General features: G+C 37.1%; 2 protein-coding genes and 1 long non-coding RNA gene across 4 annotated transcripts; 1 reads left to right on the top strand and 2 right to left on the bottom strand.

The window, feature by feature from the left end:
* Positions 1 to 607: 607 nt before the first annotated feature.
* LOC127636576 (uncharacterized) lies at positions 608 to 1785 on the bottom strand. The gene is made up of 3 exons (XR_007969621.1): positions 1597 to 1785; positions 988 to 1085; positions 608 to 654 (listed from the first exon to the last, which is right to left on the bottom strand). It is a non-coding gene; the product is annotated as an uncharacterized LOC127636576 (long non-coding RNA).
* A 1953-nt stretch (positions 1786 to 3738) lies between these two features.
* On the top strand, positions 3739 to 8794 carry LOC127636571 (pleckstrin homology domain-containing family B member 1-like). Its single transcript, XM_052117192.1, has 6 exons — positions 3739 to 3903; positions 5123 to 5275; positions 5527 to 5629; positions 5724 to 5763; positions 5885 to 5978; positions 7149 to 8794. The coding sequence occupies exons 1-6, from the start codon at positions 3867 to 3869 to the stop codon at positions 7283 to 7285; spliced, it is 564 nt and encodes a 187-aa protein (XP_051973152.1). The 5' UTR covers positions 3739 to 3866; the 3' UTR covers positions 7286 to 8794.
* Positions 8795 to 9036: 242 nt separating this feature from the next.
* Positions 9037 to 22075, bottom strand: LOC127636569 (ras-related protein Rab-6A-like). 2 transcript variants are annotated; one of them, XM_052117187.1, is made up of 8 exons: positions 21841 to 22075; positions 20455 to 20513; positions 16348 to 16401; positions 14826 to 14931; positions 13138 to 13249; positions 12932 to 13025; positions 10498 to 10564; positions 9037 to 10416 (listed from the first exon to the last, which is right to left on the bottom strand). In XM_052117187.1, the coding sequence occupies exons 1-8, from the start codon at positions 21908 to 21910 to the stop codon at positions 10352 to 10354; spliced, it is 627 nt and encodes a 208-aa protein (XP_051973147.1). In that variant the 5' UTR covers positions 21911 to 22075; the 3' UTR covers positions 9037 to 10351. The 2 variants fall into 2 exon arrangements, with proteins under 2 accessions (XP_051973147.1, XP_051973148.1); XM_052117188.1 differs by lacking the exon at positions 14826 to 14931 and adding an exon at positions 14617 to 14722.
* Between the last annotated feature and the right edge of the window lie 1343 nt (positions 22076 to 23418).

Below are 23418 nucleotides of genomic sequence, written 5' to 3'. Positions count from 1 at the left end.
AATGATTTTTATATTGTACGAACTATAGATTCTATACCCTAACCCTACGCCTAAACCTAACCCTCACAAAAAACGTTCTGCATTTTTACATTTTCAAAAAAACATTGTTTAGTATGTTTCGATTTGAATTATGTGGACACTAGAAATGTCCACATAAACCACATTTATAGCATAATAACCTTGGAATTACCAGCTTTTTACCTAAAAAAATGTCCTTGTAAACCACCCTAACCCGCCCACACACAGACACACACACACACACACTGAATGTGTCATTCAGACAGCTGGACTCTCCACTTGCCAAGTGATCACACAGATCTACTTCCTTTCATGAAAAAGACTCTTAAATTGTGCATGTCAGTCCGTAAATGTATAAACTCTTTATCAACAGTGTGATTTGATTTTTTATGTGCCAAATTAAAGAAATAGTTAGACCCAAAAATGAAAATTCTGTCATCAATTATTCCAAACCGGTTTGACTTTCTCTGCAATATTATCTTAAAGCAAATATTCTTCTAACAGAACAGAAATCCCCCCTCTGTCCTCATATGATATTCTGTCATAACATAATATAGCAAATGCATCATTGAGTAGAGGCCACAACTTACTTGTGAGTAATCTTTCTCTATTAGGGCTTTCTTCTGGCTGTACGTCCTGTAGGAGACACACACATATACACACTCACACTCAAGCACAGTTATATTCACATAAATAAACCTCATTTTTACATCATCGCACAACTCGGCTGTCTTGTCTGTGTGCATTTATTTATTGATTTAGTCATATATTGAGCATTTGTCTTAAATGTGTCTCTACACCCACATTTAGGTTCACACATGACTACACACAAAACATTTCTGCATTCATATACATTTTTTTTTTTTAATAATAATACAGAATTATGGGGTTTTATCTCCCCAGATATTTAAAAAGCAATGCTGAAAAGGGTAAAAAAAAAATAAATAAAATAAATATATGCATTTGTACCTCAGATCTTCCAGAAAGTCCCAGTCTGTCTGGTGTTTGAGCTGTAGTCGATTCAGCTGCTCTGTGTGAGTGTGTTTCACCTCTTGTGTGACTTTTACCTGCAAAACACACAAACATGACCACTGCAGAATCCACTCTGACCCACTAAACACCATCCTGAAAGAGAAATCTATCTATCTGTCTGTCTGTCTGTCTGTCTGTCTGTCTGTCTATCTATCTATCTATCTCGACAGACAGGTTTACAGACGGACGGACGGACGGACGGACGGACGGACGGACGGACAGACAGACAGATAGATAGATAGATATACAGATAGATAGATAGATAGATAGATAGATAGATAGATAGATAGATAGATAGATAGATAGATAGATAGATAGATAGACAGATAGATAGATAGATAGATAGATAGATAGATAGATAGATAGATATACAGATAGACAGATAGACAGATAGATAGATAGATAGACAGATAGACAGATAGACAGATAGACAGATAGATAGATAGATAGATAGATAGATAGATAGATAGATAGATAGATGGGCAAAGAGAATAGTAACAAAAAGAGATTCTAATTTATTATCAAATAAACACAAGGCTGACTCACCTTTCTCGGAGGAGGCTGCATGTTTAAATGTGGTTACACAGGGAAAGAAATTATGGAAATTTACCCGCAAAACACAAACACATCGGTGGAATGGAGAAAATTAGTGCAGATTACTCTGTAGGAAAAAATTATAGCTGAACGTTGAAAGTTGAAATACATCCAGACCATCCGTTCAGCCGAACACACACTCTGAGAACTGAACTTTTTATTTATGAGTCATGAGAACCTCAGTGGAGCAGAGAAAAGCAGCATAGCGCCCTCTAGTGGTCGAGAAATCATGCCGAATTAACGCTAGTGCTTCGCTTACGAGGATGGAGATGTTTTCCCGGTTACCGGACAATTTTTCTCTCTCTCTTTATTTCATTCGACAAATAATGGTAGGGATGATGAATAAAATCACATAAGCTGATAATATCTTTATAAAAAATTATTTAAGACGAATAATAATAATAATAATAATAATAATAATAATATAATATATATATATATATATATATATATATATATATATATATATATATATATATATATATATATATATATAATGTCATTCTGTTTCTAAAATAATTATTTTCTTGTTTAAAGGATGTTTAGATATTTTTACCAGGAAATAAGACAAACAACTCAGTATGAAAGTGATGAGTATTATTATTTTGTACAGTAGGCCCCTATATATAAAATGTATGGGGGTGCCGCCCTCTAGTGTTGGTCTGATGTCAAACAGACTAATGAAATAAAAGAACACTAAAATAAACACAGCTGGCAGTAATAGAGATTAAAAGTGCACTCAGTAGTTTTTTCCTCAGTAAATTTTGTTTTTATTCCTAAAGATATACATTGTACTTTTGCAACTCACATGAGATAAACACTCCAGTCATATCAGTAACCTTATAAAGCAGTTTTATTCTACATGGAGGGGTCCCCTCATTACATTGACAGAGAAAAGCTAATTTCATAGGTATTGGTAACTGAAAACTATACTGTGTTTGAATGATGCTGCATTCATGCCACTAGATGTTAGTGTAAGTCCAAGATGACATAAGATGACAGTTCAGAAACGTATCAATAGTTCCTTATGCACTGATCCATCTGTTTGCTCTGCGAGTAGAAGATAAAACCAACATCTCCCGAACCGCCGCTTCATCATTCTTTTCTTCTGGGTTTCCCCCCTGTTGTGTGCAAATTAATGCAATTATGGGTGCGATCTCGTATTTCATATTGTTTGTTAGCTTATTATCACGAATAAACTCTCCCGTTTCTATGTCCGTACTCCGTAGGTTTGTGAAAGAATTTCTGGACCTAGTTTAATTCGGGCACAAATGGTCATGTGTTTGATACAGCTGGTCTGCAAACAGACGTGTTTTTGCAGTTGACTTTAGTTAAATGCACTTAACTCACGTCTTTGTTTCTACATCTGTCTTCGGTGCAATTCTGATTCTTTTGAGAATCGATTCAGAATCGTTTGAGTATATCGCGATGCATCGCTGAAATAATTTTTTTCCCAACAGCTCTACATACGGCTAGTTTCTCATATATATATATATATATATATATATATATATATATATATATATATATATATATATATATATATATGTGTGTGTATAAATAATCATGTGATAATGACAAGCTAACCAGGTCTGGCACATTTCATGATACGATTTGTTTATCGGTCAGTTGCACTTTGATTGTTAAACAGATAATTGGACTGATATGACTATTCCAGTAACTCTCTGTATGTTAAATATATCCAAACGTGAGATTAAGGTGTGAGTATGAATTGCAAATGTATCATAAAGCATAGCAAAACTTTTATAACAGTACGAAAGGATGTTCATAAAGAGGTTAAACACTGTCTGAATTCAAATCTAAACATGTCAAGAGGTTTATTATAGTGTTAGAAGCCTAGAATGAGATGAAGAACAAAGGTATAAAAATATGACCAATCAAAACTAATAGAGAGATAGATAGAGAGATAGATAGAGAGAGAGAGAGAGAGAGAGAGAGAGAGAGAGAGAGAGAGAGAGAGAGAGAGAGAGAGAGAGAGTCATGCGGCCCTGTAATCTGAGATTACTGGTCAGGTGAAGCTTCGTACTGTCCTGTTTAAGGGATTAAAGACAGAGTCATCAAACTATTCCAGCACTACACAACCCCCTCTGACTGCCGAGACTGTCCATCACTCTCAAACAAACTCTGCCATCATATCAAACAAACACCACAACATCAGGAATATTGCCATTGTTCTTGGAGCAGTTGACTGATCAGGCCCAATGGCTCTGCTCAAATCTGGCTGGCTCTGGAGACAGTGTGAGTTGTATAATCTTTATTTATTGATATCTATAGATAAAGTATTCAAACCTAAAAAGGCAACGACTGGGAAATCTAAGTCATTTAATTATTTTAAGATTACATCTTCTACAAATAGTAAGCAAACTGCAATTGCTTTTGACCACATTTTTGAGACAGGTCTGAATTATTCTTATGTTTTCAATTAAAGTTCAATTGTCAAACCTACATAAGGTATTATAATTAATACTGTATTACATACTGTACTTACACAAATGGGCCTATAACATAACCTTTAATTTGTCAGCACTAAGTTTTTTTTTTAAAGGCCTGACTATGTTTGAAATAATCCTCTTACTGTCAGTGAAAACACAGGGCTCCAGATGAGGGGGGATATGAGGGGATGCCATTCCCCCTGATGCAGGAAATATAAAAAAGCATCCCCATTGTAAAATCACCATTCCCTTTAGATCAACTGTTTCATGTTTTATTTGGAGGTAAACATGAAGGTAAACTATTTATAAGGGCGATTAGCCGGTCAGAATTAGATTTCAACATGTGTGGGGTTGCCAGATTTCTAGAGGTGAAATCCCCCAATTATATCCAGACACTTGAACAGTTTGGAACTGTGTTCTTCCAGGTGACACTTTAGTCACGCAATCTGGCAACCATGAGCACAGAATCTCTCTCTCTCTCTCTCTCTCTCTCTTTGACAAAATTCATAATAAAATGCAATAACACAGGGTAAGATGTGCATATTATGGTAATATGTCCTCACTGACCCTAATTTTTGTCCAGATATATTAAATAAAAAATACATTAAAAATATGCAATTCACACAAACCATTTAATTGAATAAACCTCTTCTAAGATGAGCAAATTTTCCATTTATGAGTTTAAAGGCATACTGATATTTTGTTCTGGAGCTTAAAGTAAAAAAAAAAAAAAAATTCAAGTGGTGTCCAGAGACAGTAAAAAAATAAATAAAAGTCTCATTAAAAGCTGAAATTATTGAAAAAATAAATGTTGGCATGACTAGTGCAGAATAATATTGTTTAATATAAAGTGGGACCATTTTATTTTCCACAAAGAATTTTTGGAAAGACAACCTAACGTGCTCAGTCAAACAGGGTAATCAAACATACTATTAGCACTCGTTGTGTAATGCCACTCATGACATCACTAATGGCAGTTTTTCTGCCAGATAATCTGAAACTCACTTTGCTGCTTCAATTCACAGCTTCACTCCTCAAACGCTGGAAGTTGAACTGGTGTGATCTCTGGATAGATGGGAGCTTTGTGTTTTACAAATCTGAAAACAGACGGGACTATGAGACCAGAGTGAATCTGAAGAGCACCTGTGTGAATGTGAAGTCTGGATTGGAGTGTGCAGGTGGGCATTCACTTATCCAGCTGACTCAAAATTCAGACTCAGTACTTTAGTGCCATAATAAACAGCTCCACAGCGTGAAATCCAAACTGTGTTCTTGATTGTGCCTTTCATTGTCTGGTCTTGGATAATAAAAGGTCATGTGGAAAGAGATATTATCCAATAAAGCAGTATCACCTTGTTGTGGAAATAGTTTAACCTTTCTTTACTAGTTGTTAGGATGTTGTAAATTAAAATGATGTTTCTATAAGCAGGTGTATGTCCACCTGAGAGTCATCCCAGAGAGAATTTGCTGGTGGTTTATCTCAAGGGTGGATCTATGTTGACCCTGTGTGCAAACAGTGAAGATGAAGTACTGTAAGCACTGACCTTTGACCTCCTAACTTAACGCCTCCTAAAATGAATAAAGCATCAGTTATTCTTCTCAAATGTATTTCTGTTGTCTTTTTAGGGCTTGGAAGCTCACACTCTTGGAAGCTAAAAGAAATTCTGTGAGTGTTTTTATTGATAAGATGTGATATCAAAAAGAATATTTATTGCTAGAGAACTTCATTTGCTTCAGTGTTTTTTTAAAAAATTTTTTATTCAATATACATATCTTCTCTCTTACAGGTTTTCACTTACAATCCCTATGATGATACCTATCAGACTGTTCCAATTGACAGCCATAATGCAGTTTACATCATGCCAAGGTCAGGTTGTGGAGGTAATTATATAAACACTTTATACATTCTTCAGAAAGCAATATAATAGTGTTAGCTCTACCCTTCATATGCCAATTAGATCTTTTCTACTTTCTAACGTAATTACCACAACAATGTATGTAATGAATCACTTTTTGAATTGCATTCATACATTTCCAAAAGCTATAAGCAACACAAATAGGTGATCTAGTTTTTGACTTAATCTTACACACTGAAAACACTAATAAGATGACTTTACACAATTGATTGAGTAAACTCATTCCCACAACTGAATTGAGCAATGTGTCTCCAAAACTTGTGTAATTAAGTTCACTTTACTTGGTGAGCACATAGCATGAACAGAACTATTTAATTTAAAGTAGCTAGATGCAAGTCACTGGCGACCTGTCCAGGGTGTCCCCCGCCTTTCGCCCAATGTTAGCTGGGATAGGCTCCAGCCCCCCGCGACCCTGTACACAGGATAAGCGGTTGACGATGGATGGATGGATGGATAGATGCAAGTCGACTTAACTCATATTTGCTATATAAATGTTGTTTCTACTTAATAACTTTAATTGAATAGACTCAAATTTACATCACATTTTTTAAATTCAAACCGCTTTAATATGCATTTCATACAATGTACTAATCCATTAAATTCAAACAGCTTAAATAAAGAAGATCATAAAATAATAATGTTAATATTGTCCCTAATGGTGACATCATAAATCACCCTAATGGTGACATCATACAAAATAACTATTTGCAACAAAACAACACTTCAAAAAAACTAAAACCTTGATGAATTCTGAATAACAACTATTTAAATAGCCCCATATGTTCCCATTGACCCAGGAAACATAATTAAATAATTAAATTGCAAAGCATTATGGGTATTCCCCATAGCCTCAATTTTAAAAACAGAGTTTATTAACACTTAAAATCTTAATTCAATGGATTTTTGAGAAAAATAAGTTAAAGGAACATAGATATTTGAGTTATGAGCCCAAAACTTGACATTTCAAATAATGTTTAATTAAGACAACTTGACTTCTACGGTGATGACAACTTTAGGGTTAACGGTGCAAATCGGAGAAATATTTATCTCTTAAAATATTTTTCATAAAGTTTTCTATAAGCACAATACTATTTTACCTGGGATGTACCTTTAAATGTGGCATACTTGTCTACAGGGAATCAACACGTGTGGGTGCATAGATACTCATATGATGACAGCTTTGGTGAGCAGATTGCATTGGGACTCCTGGCTGGAATGGCTGCAGGTGTCGCAATGCGCTCACTCCTATGGATGCCCTTCTGGTTCTGCTGAGGACCAATCAAACAACAGGATGATCACTGGAGTACCAGCAGCAGCACCAGCACACTGAGAGAATAGACTGGAAAAGCCAGCTGTAAAGCTCTGTGATAGCAAACGCTGTGGGCATCAATTGGTCAATCACTGTGAAAAGTGAGTTGGCATAAAATGCACAATTCTCATGAGTCTAGCTGCTTCAGGACATAATTATGTTATAAATGATAGCACTTTAAAGAAAACAGTCCTATGCAGTTTTAACTCCACATAAATACCAGGTCAGATTTTTATCTCTTTATTTTTTGAATCTCCAATTGGTAAGATTTAGATGCTTCATTGCTCTCAAGAGGAAATTACTCTTAAATAGGTTAAAGGTGCACTCAGTAATTTTTTTTAAGTATGTCAAAGTGGCTTACACTGACACCGTGTTAGTAGTTTTCAGTTACAAATGCCATTGTAGAAATTCTATGCACAGTAAACCAGGATTAAATTAATCCATGAATGAAAGTTATCAATAACAGGGCAGTTACTGAGATTAAGAGATTAGTAATCAGATGGTCATGTGATGCTAACATGGCAGCCCCAATGAGGCGCCCCTGCTCCATGTAGAATAAAAGAGCTTTTATAAAGTTACTGATATGACCGAACTCTTCATCTCACATGAGTGGTCGTGATTTTATACATATGTTTCAAAATACTACTCATTACTTTCCAAGTAAAACTTTTTAAATGAAGGAAAAGAATTACTGAGTGAACCTTTAAATTGGGTAAAAATGAAAAGATGGTGTTAATTTTGTCTAAAATTATAAAATGTCTCATTATTTTTGCACAAATGCACAAAGACAGAATGATCATGTTTTCTTGCTGCTATGTATCATGCACATCTATATATAGTGCTTTGCCAATATGTTCAGCATTGTTTGTCATTGAGTAAAGCTGAAGTATGTAACTTTTTCAGGGTGAAAATTGTTTCTCCTATCCCAGATTAATATGCAGAGATGACCAAGTCAGCCATTCATATGTACATTTTCTCAAAAACGGTAAACACAGTCTCTCTGTTTGCTTTGATCGACCCGTTTGGACACGCCCCAACAACATTACTCAACCAATGGCGTTAGATGGGGGCGGGGCCATTTGTTCGTTTGCTCAACGCCCTATGAGGGGCATATTTAGAATGTTTTGAAAACATTGTTTATTTTTGCAATTCCATTAGGTGGCGCTAGTCACAGATATGCCATTCTTCAGCTTTCACATCTATTGATCAGGGACAAGATATTTTATTTATTAATAAGAAAAATTATTTCCTAATTATAATAATTTATTCCTGAATCTTGAATACATTATTGTCTAACATATGAGGTTTGGGAGAGACCACACATTTGATTACTCTTCAAATATAAGACTAACTCATACAACACTCCAAAAGTTTCCAGGACTGCTTTTTAACCTGTAAGGACAGCACAACTGTACTAAAGTTGCAAAATAGACAAGCTTCCAATACTGGAACATTTAGGTTAAAATAAAGGCTTCTACCACATACAGAACAGTCAAGGGTGACATTTTTTTTCTATGTTTTCTATCAGCGTTCCTGCACAAATTCACAACTAAAAGCATCAAATGTTAACATTTAGACTAGCTCATTGTGAGCGTGTTATAGAAAATGCAGTATAGTATTTATTACAGCTATCTGCTCTGAACATTTACCAACTTCCCGAATAACAAACGTAGTACAAGCACTACACAATCCAGCAAGCAAAAACAAATGTTGCTAAATATAAGATTTTATTAGGGATGAACCAGGATATTGATACATTTTAGCTGTGCAAATTTTCTGTATTAGTTTCAAGCAGCGTTGCCAGACCCAACCGTTCTGGGTAAAATCCTTTTGAAATGTATCAGACAAATTAAAGAAAAAAAAAAAATGTTGCAAAATATAATGAAAATACACAAACTCTATTGAATCTTAAAAAGGTTTAGATTACAGTTTTGGGACAAACTTATCGCTGTGCATTTACAAATGTGGCAGCTGCATGAGCCAGAACATCATGACTTGAAAACCAAACAGTGTTTATAAAGAAAATGAGACAAAGTACAAATAAATATTAGGGATCATGGTTGATTCAACAAATCAAATCAGAAAACAAACTAAATCTAAAGTGTCAATATTACAGTAAATCAAACTTTACAATGCTAATCAAAAAACAAACCAGTGTAAGCCCAATAAAACAAACCCTTAAAAAAGCATGGCTGCTTATAATCTATTAAAACTGGATCTGACACTTCTCTTAATATACATACTATTTCTGTAGAATAACTCTAGCTTTTTTTCCCCCCAACACGGTTTCAAATTTTCAAAATAATCATGATAATAATGGCATCCAAGGTGTAAAACAGCCAAGAGAAACCGGATATTCAAGGAAAAACAGAGCTGAACCTCAGCTCTAGCTTCTCCTAAATTCCAAAAAACAATCTTCTTTCAAAAGAAGAGATAAACAGGGTCAAAGTGGAGACACCCTGTAGCCAAAATATAATGATATCTAGTCTTGGATACTCCCAAACATACTCTGTAAACATTTAGTCCATCTCTTACCATGAATATGGAACTACATTTAGTGATCAAGTCCTCACATATACAAATCTGGATATTGTGCTCACACTAGTGAAATTTCATTTATTCAGCGTGTTTTGTTCCCATTCATGTCATAGTTACATTAATGTTAACTCGCATACAACAAAAATGAACCTCTGATGTGCAGAAGTTAAAGCAGAATGACAACACAATCAACACTTCATAAAATAAAAAATAAAAAAAGCGTGAGCGAAAAAAAACAAAAACACCATAAAAGGAGTAAGATTAACTGAATCGATTAATAGAAAGGAAAAGCATTCACATCGATATTGTGCTTTCAATTTTAAAGTAATTTGAGTAGGTTAACGGTAACCAAGGTAATGAAAGGAGATGGGTTGGTAGTGTTCTACTCCCTTCAGGTGGGTGGAGCTTCTTTAGATAATCCAGAGTGATGCTGCGAGTGCATTTGAGTGTGTCTGAAAGAGCAACACGGGACAGAAATGAGGGCTGAAACTTCAGCATGAACAGCCACCTTCACTGACCGGCTGCTCTGGAGGCTTTTCCAATTTTATGTCTATCACTGAAGGGAAAAGGAATTAAGGAAAGACAACTTTTGGAGAGACATTGTATATGTAAAGGTATGCATATATGTGAAGGATACTGTCCTCTCTGCTCTTATCTTGTGTGCTCTCCATACCAGGAAGAGCAGCAGCTACACGCCGGAACAACTAGCAGAGAAAAACAAAAGCTCACTGTTAAACTCGCTAGGATCTGGAAAAAAGCAGTGCACATCTGTGTTGGAGACAGTTTGCATTCAGAAATGATACATAAGTAGGCATCCAAGTTCACACTGAATGTGTATTTCTTTCCATCTGTGTGGGTTTTCAATCGTTTTTCTACAACATCAATATCAAAAAAAGATGGGACAGTATGAAAAATGCTAATAAAAACAAATATTCAACCTTTGCTTTATTGAAAGCACTACAAAGACAAATTGGAAGGATTTTGGGCATTTTACTCTGTACAGTGCACAATATAGATAAAAGATTCAAGGAATCTGGTCAAATCACAGTGCGTAAAGCGAAAGATGAAAACCACTTCTGAATGCACATGATCTCTGATCCTTCAAATGTCACAGTCTTAAAAACATCTGTAATGGATATCATGAACATGGGTTTGAGAAAACTTTAGTAAACCTTTGTTAGCAAACACCACTCGCCGCTGCATCCACAGATGCAAGTTAAGACTTTACTATGCAAACCAGAAGCTCAACATCAACACTGTCCAGAAGTGCTGCCGACTTCTTTGGGCTCGGTCTCATCTTAGATGGAAAGTAGAACAGTGGAACTGTGTTTTTAGTCTGAGGAGTCCACATTTCAAAAGTTTTTGAAAAACACAGCCATCGTGATATCAGAGTCAAAGAGGAAAAGTGCCAACCAAGCCGTTATTAGCATCAGGTCCAAAACTAGTGTCTGTATGGGCCAACAGTGTGTCAGTGCCCATGGCATAGGTAAATAGGTAAATCGCACATCTGTGAGGGCACCATTAATGCAGACAGATATGTAAAATTTTTGGAGCAGCATATACTGCCATCCAGCACTGTATTTTCCTGGGACATCCCAGCACTTTCCAGCAGGACAACTTCGAACCACATACTGTCCGGATTTCATGTGCATGTCTGTGTAAGCAGAGAGTGTATGTGTGCTAAAGTGGCCTGCCTGCAGTCCTGACCTGTCTCCTATTGAGAATACGTGGCGCATAATGAATGAAGCACACCATATGGCAAGGAAGACCCCGTACAATTGTGCAGCTAAAGACCTATAGAGAGGATTAATTGAGGAAAATTCCACTTTCTAAACTTAACAAACTTGTGTTTTCAGTGCCCAAATCCTTGATAAGTGTTATTAGAACAAATGGTGATGTTTCACATTGGAAAACGCTCTACTGTCCCAACTTTTTACTCACTTTGATGCAATCCCAGATGTGTATGACTTTTTCTTCTGCTGAACATAAGATTTTTAGAAGAATATCTCAGATCTGAAGGTCTTTAATGCAAGTGAATGAAGCTCACTAGCATTGAACTTTGAAGCTCCAAAAATCCCTAAAAGCACCAGAAAAGTAATCCACTCGACTCCAGTGGTTTAATATATGTCTTTTCAAGCCATGCGATCAATATTTCAATCCTTTTACAGAATGTGAAAGTGGAGATTTATAGTAAAAAAAGAGACTTATAATTTGTTTCTCACCACACGCATCATATCGCTTCTGAAGACATAGATTTAGCCACTGGAGTCATATGGATTACTTTTATGCTGCCTTTATGTGACCTTTTTTGGAGCTTGAAAGGTCTGGTCACCATTCACTTGCATTTTATGGACCTACAGAGCCGAAATATTCTTCTAAAAATCTTAATTTGTGTTCTGCAGAGGAAAGAGTCATACACATCTGGGATGGCATAAGGGTGAGTAAATGATGAAAGAATGATAATTTCTGGGTGAACTATTTCTTTAACAATGTGGTGCTAAAGTGTGGGACACTGAAAAACAGTGCAATGGTCATAGACATCCATTTAGTGCATATTTACCATTTCATTTTTCAGCCAAACAGAAAAAATGCATTCAGTTTGAACGGCCCCTGAAGTGGAATTAGGAATGCTTTACATAGGCAGCAACTCCACAAGACACACAAATAGTGCCCCTCATACCAAATAGACAGGAGAATTGACTCACAACAGAATTTGACATTAGCACGTTGCTAATCTAACAATTTGCCAATAATTAAAGCCTACACAAAAATGTGTAAAATATGGGTAAATGGATATAATAGCCCATCATTATTTAGAATGGAAAAGTTTAAAATCAATATTTGGTACTGAGTGAAATACTTTTATAAATAAGATTTATATTTAACATTTCTCTCGACTCATTTTTTAATTAGAAGTTGGCCATTATGAAGTATCTGAGAAGGCAGCATAATTTGGAACAGCCTTTGTGTCTGGAGTGTGCTTGTAAGGTCTTAAAATGCTAAGTAGGCAGTTTTCTAGATTCTGGAATAGTGATTTTGTTATTTTTACATTCAGTCTCACAAACACTCACCTGTTTGACGTTGTATCCTGCTTTAGCACTAGTTTCAATAAATATTACACTCAGTTCTTTGGCTTTCTTCTCTCCTTCCTCGATAGAAACCTGCCTGCAGTGAACCAAAAATGTACAGGCTTACTTACTACCATTGTATCCAACAACAAAATACATCATAATGTTCTTAAGCAAATCACATACAGCAAATAAAGGCTGAGGCAAACCTTTTATCTGCAAGATCTGTTTTGTTTCCCACTAGCATGATGATGACATCACTCCCTCTCTCTGTTCGGACATCATCGATCCATTTGGTGGTCTGCTGGAATGAGTTGACATCTGTCGGATGGGATTTCCAAGACACAAAGGTTATTTCAGACTACTCAGGATGAGGAGGATGTCTACAGGGGGAATCCCAGAATTACAGAACACAAGGATAAGAGGACAAAAAGAAAAGAGGTTCTAAAGCTGGAAGCTTCTCTGCTCAGGAATGTGTCACAGGAACTTGGTTTGAAGAAAAATTTGATCTGTAAAACAGCACAAACTGCCTCTCACCTAGATCAACAACAATTCTGTTAAACATGTCCTGTAGTAAAAACTGTTACAAAAACAGGAGTACACTGTATTTTCAATTTGGTGGCTTAATGCAAAGAATATCCTACAAATGTGTTGCCACATGAACAGCACATATGGGCATCCCCAAATTAAACTTCTGATTAAAGAAATATTCTGGGTTTAATACAAGTTTGGCTCAATCAGCAGCATTTGTGGCATAATGTTGATTAACACAAAAAATAAATTCAACTCGTTCCTCTTTAAAAAGCAAAAATTGACGTAACATTAAGACACTTACAATGGAAGTGAACAGGGCCAATTTTTGGTGGATTTAAAAAGGCAGAAATTTTGAGCTTTATAAATTGTATAAAAGCACTTACATGAATTCTTCTGTTAAAACTCATGTATTATTTGTGTTGTAAAGATGTTTAAATTGTTGTTTACTGGGATTACAGCTAAATTGGATATAACTACACAGAGAAGCAATTTAAAATCACACTAAAATCATGTTAACACAAACATTGTTATGCCTTGTGGCTATACATTTTAAATAGTATTTTAACATTTACGGTCCCATTTACTTCCATTGTAAGAGCCTCACTGTAACCCAGATTTTTTTTCTTTTTTCTAAAAAAAAGGAGTCTAGTCAAACAAATTTTTTGTGGTAATCAATTTAATGCCACATATGCGGTCAGTTGAGCTTAATATTTGTAGTGAACCTGAAATATTCCTTTATTAGGAATTAAAACATTGCCTAGATTAAAGTAACTGGCCAAATGGCATGTCGCTCAAGTTTTTATTTACTCGTCAAAGCCCATTTTTACTCGCATCTGGACAACAATACACTGAAGAACGGACCAATTTACCTTGTCAAAAACACAGATCTGAATTTTTAATTTCAAAGTATAAACACGTAGCACAACAAAAGCTCCTAGTCAGTTCTTAACATTGACCTCAAATGTAATGCAACTGCCCAACAAGAATGAGAAAAAAAAAAGAAAAAAAAAAAAGAATGAAAACACATTGAAAGAAACAAAAATGATGAGAAAAAAAAAAGACAAATTACAAGACAAAGAAGAAAATAAGACTGCGTTGAGATGAAAGACATCTTTCCTCTTCCGAAATATTTCCCGCCAGGGACCCACACTCACTTGTGATGTCATACACTACCACTGCAACCGTAGAGTCTCGGATGTAGCTAGGAATTAGACTGCGGAAACGCTCCTGCCCTGCGGTGTCCCAAAGCTGCAGCCGCACCTGGCCAAATATTTTTGTGCCAAAGATCCAGCAGAGAGAGGGGGAGAAAAGGGAAGAGGTAAGAAGAGGGGAACTGGATGCACAGTGGGTCTCATATACCTACTTGTAATGTCGTAAACTACAACAGCAGCGGCAGAGTCTCGGATGTAACTGGGAATGAGGCTACGGAAACGCTCCTGTCCTGCTGTGTCCCAAAGCTGCAGCCTGATCTGTGTGATTGGAGAACAAAAGAATAGGAGGAGAGTAAAGGAAAAAAAAGAAAAAGGAAAAGGTGGAAAATTAAAAGTTCAAAAGGAGAAAAAAAATAAATAAAAAGAAAATATAAGAAATGAGAAAAAAAAAAGTGGACTAAAATATTTTTAGATGGCCTCAAGTTCCTGGTTAGGGCAAGTGTAAAATTATTCAAATGGGCTCATGTTATCAGGACTGCAGATCTTACGGGTGAAACACTGACATTACAAATTTTAGAAAAGTAATTATTTACAGAAGGGAGCATACAAATATAAACAAAACACTAATAAGGGTAAGAGATAGAGGACATAGAGCAGGGCTATTAGACTTCAAGTGGGCCAGATGAAAAAGTGGGCCAGACGGAAAAAAACTAAATCTCTGGGGCATGCGGGCCCAGCCAAAATATTTTGTTAACCAAAAGCTACTATCAGATATGGTATTATTTTAGGCCAAAAATATGTTCACTATATAAATAAAACATAAGGAGAAAACATTTCCAGCATAAAAAAAATTAAATGATAGCTTGATAGAAAATTCTAAAAGCACTTTTTAGTTTTTTGTTGTTTACTGAGTAAATCAGATTGATAAACAGTTTATTGAACAATAACAGTAAAGTTTGTTATAGACGCAATGATTTAACATTTTAAATTTTCCAATCAATTGTTTTCTTGACCAAATTAATTAATAGAACTTTTCTCCTTCACGCTTGTCAGTCATCCATAATTTAATATCTTCCCATTTCATCTAAATTATGGATAATGATCATTTGTAGTGCACCCTCTGAAAGCCTCTAAAAACACAGCTCTCCTTCAAGAGACACAGTAAAAACATAGACCTGGCACGACTTCCATCTAGCGCAAGTTTCCGTGGGAAAAAAATTGAAAAACAGCACAATCAGGCACAAAATGCGCTCTGTGTGAACAGCCCCTAAGACAACTGACAACCTCACGTGGGCTACTGAAAATTTCAAACGGGCTGGATTTGGCCCACGGGCCGCCAGTTGAATAGGCCTTACATAGAGAAAGAGAAAAAGAGAGACAGAGAGATAGACAGGGGCTGGGGCAGTGGACACATCAGGTGGAAGAGGCGCAAGGATTTCTCACTGTGCCCTATTTTATATAAATTAATTTGTCTGCCATACGGTTTAACAATAAACTTATACAAATTACTGTACAAAGCATGTTATAACAAATACAAAAAATCTACAGTGATTCCAGAGAAATGTGTGTGTGTGTGTGTGTGTGTGTGTGTGTGTGTGTGTGTGTGTGTCTTAAACTCTAGCAAATTCATTTCACACCATTAATGTATTCATGCAGTTATTTTGATTAAAACATTGAAAGACATGTAGGTATATTTTGTAGGACAAAAAAAAAAAAGAGAGTATAATAACTTACTGTTCTGTCCTCGAGATACATTGTTTTGGACAAGAAATCGATTCCTATTGTGGCCTGAAAATTCAAAGCAAAAACAAAATTAAAATACAGATGCAAGCAGCAATTAATGGGGTTCAAGCGGCATAGGAACACTGGGTGCATATGTTGCAAGATATGAAACATTATTCAGACAGCCAATAAGCACCTAATGTAGAGAAGGCAGTGAAATGTTCAACAACATCAGGAAAATTTACCATAGGGACATAGTCCATTTCTATTGTCATTTCCATAGACTGCTAGTCATGACAACAGGCCCCACAGTGCAAAAACAGTCATGACTTTAAAACATAAAACCACTGTAAATGTGTGGATTTTTTAGAGAAAGCACTAAAAAAAATAATCAGTTCCTAGCCCAGACAAATAACATGTCCGAAAACTTTTTTCCAAACATACAGATGGAAGGTTAAAATGTACATAAAATTACAAGGGAAAGTGTGTATTTTTGGTGCTATGACATGTCAGCATAAAGAGCTTATGCATGTTGTGGTTTCAACTTTTTTCTAGAAGTTCAAATAAACTATTGTCTTAATGCGATTAGATCTACTGTTAATTTTTTATATTGTTAATCTATTGTTAATAAGAGGTTGTGGAAACATTAAGTATAATAATACATTATATATGTACACTCACCTAAAGGATTATTAGGAACACCATACTAATACTGTGTTTGACCCCCTTTCGCCTTCAGAACTGCCTTAATTCTACGTGGTATTGATTCAACAAGGTGCTGAAAGCATTCTTTACAAATGTTGGCCGATATTGACAGGATAGCATCTTGCAGTTGATGGAGATTTGTGGGATGCACATCCAGGGCACGAAGCTCCCGTTCCACCACATCCCAAAGATGCTCTATTGGGTTGAGATCTGGTGACTGTGGGGGCCATTTTAGTACAGTGAACTCAGTCATGTTCAAGAAACCAATTTGAAATTATTCGAGCTTTGTGACATGGTGCATTATCCTGCTGGAAGTAGCCATCAGAGGATGGGTACATGGTGGCCATAAAGGGATAGACATGGTCAGAAACAATGCTCAGGTAGGCCGTGGCATTTAAACGATGCCCAATTGGCACTAAGGGGCCTAAAGTGTGCCAAGAAAACATCCCCCACACCATTACACCACCACCAGCAGCCTGCACAGTGGTAACAAGGCATGATGGATCCATGTAGGGATGCACCGATACCCCAATACCGATACCTGGTATCGGCCTCGATACCACATTTTCTAAAGTACTCGTACTCGTTAAAAGTCCCCCGATACCGGGGACCGATACCACGGTCTGAGAAATGTCTATGTTTGAGCGGCGTGTAAGGGGTTAATCACAGGCGCCGAGTGCCCGCCCCCAGGCCCCGGCTGCAGCTCAGAGCAGGGAGAAGGCGAGGCGAGACGAGACATGTCAGCCGTGTGGAACTATTTCAAAGTGAATGAAGACAAACCAAAGGCGGACTGCAAATTGTGCTCAGCGAAATTGTCCAGAGGAGACTCAAAAGGTAGCGCATTTAACACAAGTAATTTAATCAAGCACCTAAAATCCCAACATGACAACGAGTACAAAGAGTTTACCCACGCTTCTAAACCAACACAACCCACGCTGCAGCAAACTCTTGCAAGACGAGATAAAATGTCCAGAGACAATCCACGTGCTGTGAAAATAACACAGGCAATTATCGAGTACATTGCATTGAGTGACCAGCCACTCTCGGAGGTAGAAAATGTGGGATTCCTGCGTCTCCTCCATGTTCTGGAGCCCAGATATGATGTCCCAAGCCGCCGCTACATGACTGACACGGAGCTGCCTAAACTACACGACTCCGCGCAAAAACGTATCCACAGCCTACTGCAAGCCTACTCTGCGTTTAGTTTCACCACGGATATTTGGACAAGCAGTGTTAGCCCCGTGTCGCTAACTAGCCTAACCTGCCAGTGGATAGACGAGAGTTTCACGCCGCAACGAGCCATATTACATGCGAAACAATTCCGCGGCTCGCACACCGGCCAGGCTATAGCGCATGTGTTTGAGGAAATGCTCCAGACATGGGGTATACCTAAAACATCAGTACATGTGTTTTCGTGACAATGCCAAAAACATGATTAAATTATATGACTAAAGCTGTTACCTGTAAATTTAAATCATGTTTTTTTTTATTAAGTACTCGGTATCGGTATCGCGAGTACTGAAACGCAAGTACTCGTACTCATTTTCCAAAAAAGTGGTATCGGTGCATCCCTAGATCCATGTTCTCATTCTGTTTACGCCAAATTCTGACTCTACCAGCTGAATGTCTAAACAGAAATCGAGACTCATCAGACCAGGCAACATTTTTCCAGTCTTCAACGGTCCAATTTTGGTGAGCTCTTGCAAATTGTAGCCTCTTTTTCCTATTTGTAGTGGAGATGAGTGGTACCCGGTGGGGTCTTCTGCTGTTGTAGCCCATCCGCCTCAAGGTTGTGCGTGTTGTGGCTTCACAAATGCTTTGCTGCATACCTCGGTTGTAACGAGTGGTTATTTCAGGCAAAGTTGCTCTTCTATCAGCTTGAATCAGTCGGCCCATTCTCCTCTGACCTCTAGCATCAACAAGGCATTTTCGCCCACAGGACTGCCGCATACTGGATGTTTCTCCCTTTTCACACCGTTCTTTGTAAACCCTAGAAATGGTTGTGCGTGAAAATCCCAGTAACTGAGCAGATTGTGAAATACTCAGACCGGCCCGTCTGGCACCAACAACCATGCCACACTCAAAATTGCTTAAATCACATTTCTTTCCCATTCTGACATTCAGTTTGGAGTTCAGGAGATTGTCTTGACCAGGACCACACCGCTAAATGCATTGAAGCAACTGCCATGTGATTGGTTGATTAGATAATTGCATTAATGAGAAATTGAACAGGTGTTCCTAATAATCCTTTAGGTGAGTGTATAAACCTATACAAGATCATAAAATATTGTTTAAAAGTAGTTTGACGAAGAAAGTGTCACACAGCAGGACACTGATGACAATGCTTAAAATGTAATGTCATTACCCACATAACATTGTAAATGTTCATTTTAAAAAGAATAAATAAAAACAAATTGTCCAGAATATGTACATATATAAATATTTACAAAAACTGAAAAAAATCCCAGGACATCAGCAGTTACAGAAATACTCAAAGCAGCCCATCTGGCACCAACAATCATACCACAGTCCAAATCACTATCACTGAGATCAAATTTTTCGCCATTCTGATGGATGATGTGAACATTAACTGAAGCTCCTGACCCGTATCTGCATGATTTTATGCACTGCAGCCACATGACTGGCGCTCTGTGTGCAGCCAGCCAGCCATCGCATAAAATCATGCAGATACGGGTCAGGAGCTTCAGTTACTGTATAGCTTGAAAATTTATATACACACACATATACATACATACATACATACACACATGTATGTTATGTACTAAGACAAACCTTTTCTGGATAAATTAGACACGGTCCCTCTTTCCAAAACAACATCCCCCAAAGAAAGCATTGAGACCAACTACACCGAACTGTAGAGCATTGTATCTTCTCATGGTTGTCACACAACTGTAGCAAAATAGTGCCCCCAGCTGACAACTGTTATGAAATGTTATAACTTAAAGCAGATTAATGGCCTTGAGTGGGTTTGTTTTCATTTTAATTTCTGACAGTTTGAATTCACAGACATTCTGTTGGCTCAACTAAACATTCTGTCAATGCAAGTCTACGGAATTTGGGAGATATTTAGTTGTCTGCTACAGGAAAACTATTGGTCTGATCAGTAAGAAAAGACAGAACAGCTTGAAGGTCTGTGCCAAAATTGGCTGATGTAGCTTGAAAGCTACAGGAGTTACAGTCAGATATTTTGGTCTTGGATTAGGGGTTAATAAAAAAAAAAAACTAATCATGTCTGGAGAATTAACAGTATGTTGGTAATAACTTTGTCAAGCCAACATAAAAATGGTGATCCAAGCAACATAGGAAACACAACCTAATAAATGTAAAAGTGTCAGAGGAGTAAATGTAACAGAATGAGTCATTCAGAATGAACATTGCAGGAGATTCACTCACTTGATAAGTGTTATCGAAACTGTCATACATAAATCTGGTGATCAATGATGTTTTTCCCACTGCAAAAAATAAAATTAAAATAAATTAGTCATGAGATATGAAGTTGATTACTATAAAACTTATTATTTATCTGCACATGTAGCAAACTCAATTTCACCAAGGCAAATGAGCATCGATTCATTTATAATGCTTTTTCAAAAATATTTCCCATCCAATTTTAATTCTTGTCTTTCTTTGTAAGTCACTAACCAGGTGACACCAGGACATAATGATATGTTATGGAGGCCTGAACAGACTTAAGCAAAAGTCTGTAATGAAGTGCATGAATGCATAAACCCCCCTACAAATAAACTTCATATTCTGATTAGATTCATTCTTGTAACATGATTGACTCTGCTATGCTAATGTAATAGATGAAACTTATAAAAATATATAAATATTTTATTAAAAAAATATATAAAATTAACTTGAAAAATAGAGCAATGTCTATGTAAATTCATGCAAATTGAATATTTGCAATGTTTATTTCCCATTCAAATTTTCCAAGATCCAAGAAAAGGCCAAACAATGTTTACATGTGTCTAGACTTAATCTTTATAAATCATCCTCCGTGATCTTTGTTTATGCTTTATTCTGATTGCGGTTTTACCCAGACGCTGTAGACTGATACTGTTCAATTCTGGATAAACAGCTGTTTTACACTGGTATGAAACAAGACTGACATTCCAACTGTATCTACCGTCTCGACATGAACACAGAAAGGAGCACAAGCTAAATGGAATGAGAACAGCGCTTCATTCTGATCTACCAGTGGTAATAATATGTGTTTATTTCTTAACAAAACAAGTAGGTTCTGCATACTTCGGGCTACAGTCTATTGCATACACTATTAAAAATGTGGCATGATTGGTGTTTTAGTGGTAAACATCTATAATGCATCTTATCAGTAAAAGTTGTGCTGTTCCTCAAAGAATTGCCAGCAACTCAACTGTGCCCCACTAAGCTTTGAAAATGTAGTATAATTGTTGGAAGATGCATAAAATCCCAGCACGTCAGCAAAACTATTTTGAGACAAACATGATAATATCTTGCTTAAAAATAAGAAGGAATAAATTAATAAGATATGCAACTCAATATTAAAGTATTCTAGGTTAAGAAGCAACAACGCTGCTGTTAGAATACAGGCTTTACGTCAACAGAACTTAAATAGATAACGCACGCGCTCAGGTGCACATGCGCACACGTATATACACAGAAACAAACAAACAAACAAACAAACAAGCAAACAAACAAACAAACGCACACTCTCTCACTCGTGAATACAGATTTAAAACAGTTATAAACAGACGAGGATCTGCTGGACAGTTGGTTCTGTACGGAACTCACCGCTCTGTTCTCCCAGGAACACCAGCTTGAATTTGCGGAGCGGGTTGCCGAAATCTCCTACTGCAGACATGCTGCCGAGACCGCTGGCCCAAATGAGGGTGTATATGTATTGCTATGACTATCAAAATGCTCCAACCAAGAAAATGCGAAGGCGTTAATATCACAGTTGCCGTAATTAGGTTCTGCTTGAGAGTCTCAAGCCGCCCCTTCAGGCCAAGTTCTTCCGCGCAACCTAACATGATACTCACAGAGCGTGATTGGCAGCTGAACTCAGCGTATAGAATTAAAGGACACGCGTCCAGTCACCAGAACTTTCTGTAAAGTTTAATTATTTTGAGTAGATAATAAATTACGCAACAGTGAATTATCTTTATTTATCTACTATCTCAAAACCATTACGATTTAATCTATGCTAATGAGCTTTCACATATTATCTCAGTATATACTTGAACAAGTTTTTCACCCACTGTTGCACATGTGAGTGACAATAAAAGGAACAAAGGGACAATAAAGGGAATAAAGGGATTTGAACTCAGTTATTTTCTGTGATCCCTTCCTTGTCATAATTGTAATTACTGCGAGCTCGCTAAACGGGTTAATCTGCAACGATATTAAAAAATGTCAAATGTATTTTGAGTACATAAAATGTATTTTGGTTGTGGAAAATCGAATGTACTAATGGAACAAGCGGCATTTTGTCCATATATGGAAAGTAGGCGGCACGTAAATCATGATAGACTGAGCTCTTCAAGCGCCACGTCACGTTCCCTAACGTCACTGAACTGCGTCATCACGTTCCGTTAACTCTTTGAACTGAATTATATTGCAAGTGTAGAGTGCCAGGATTAAATGTAAGCACTAAGTTGATTTATCGATTTTTAAGCACAAGTGAGGATTTCTAAAACTGTTTGTTATTCTTAACTTCAATTAAAGTTATTGTTACAACCCCAATTCCAAAAAAAGTGATTTGTAAATTATATTCACCCCATATTGAAAGCACTACAACTACACATTATATGAAGTTTTGCCTTGTGAATTTAATTTTTTCTTTTTGTTTTCAATTTCAAATCAGATGATTGCAACACACTCCAAAACAGTTGGGACAGTCAAGTGCTTACCACTGTGAAACATCACTGTAAATCGGACCAAGGAAGGGACGGAAACAGACGTCAGCTTAAGGGGTAAGCTTTATTTTTTGTCACTTAATTTAATTTTCTTAACACACACACGTATTCTCTGCCGTGTTGTCAGGCTCTCTCGATGCGCTGTGGCTGCTGGCTTTTATCCGCTCTCCTCACGCTACTGCAATTAGAGACAGGTGTTAGACATAATTTAGCTCAGGTGTGAGCGCCCTTACCGCTTTTCTCTCCCGGACGGGCGCTTGACCACGCCCCAACTGCCACATACCCCCACCGCCCGACTCAGGCCGGGGCGTCATCCGGCCTGCCTACCACTCCCCCCCATTTCTCGAGAGGAAGTCAGCGGCAGCCATCTGCACCCCCGGTCTGTGGACCACCTTGAACTTAAAAGGCTGGAGGGCCAGATACCAACGGGTGATCCGGGCGTTAGTATCTGTCA

This window comes from Xyrauchen texanus, chromosome 44, assembly GCF_025860055.1.
Source record: "Xyrauchen texanus isolate HMW12.3.18 chromosome 44, RBS_HiC_50CHRs, whole genome shotgun sequence".
Classification (NCBI taxonomy): domain Eukaryota; kingdom Metazoa; phylum Chordata; class Actinopteri; order Cypriniformes; family Catostomidae; genus Xyrauchen; species Xyrauchen texanus.
This window is presented reverse-complemented; position numbering and strand designations above follow the sequence as displayed.

Coding starts and splice junctions, on each gene's coding strand:
- LOC127636571 (XM_052117192.1), top strand. CDS start 3,867: ATGGCTCTGCTCAAATCTGGCTGGCTCTGGAGACAGT. Junction 5,630..5,723: donor AACAGTGAAGATGAAGTACT/GTAAGCACTGAC, acceptor TTGTCTTTTTAG/GGCTTGGAAGCTCACACTCT. Junction 5,764..5,884: donor TGGAAGCTAAAAGAAATTCT/GTGAGTGTTTTT, acceptor TCTCTCTTACAG/GTTTTCACTTACAATCCCTA.
- LOC127636569 (XM_052117187.1), bottom strand. CDS start 21,910: ATGTCTGCAGTAGGAGATTTCGGCAACCCGCTCCGCAAATTCAAGCTG. Junction 20,514..21,840: donor GTTCCTGGGAGAACAGAGCG/GTGAGTTCCGTA, acceptor TATTTTTTGCAG/TGGGAAAAACATCATTGATC. Junction 14,932..16,347: donor TGTATCTCGAGGACAGAACA/GTAAGTTATTAT, acceptor CCAATCACACAG/ATCAGGCTGCAGCTTTGGGA.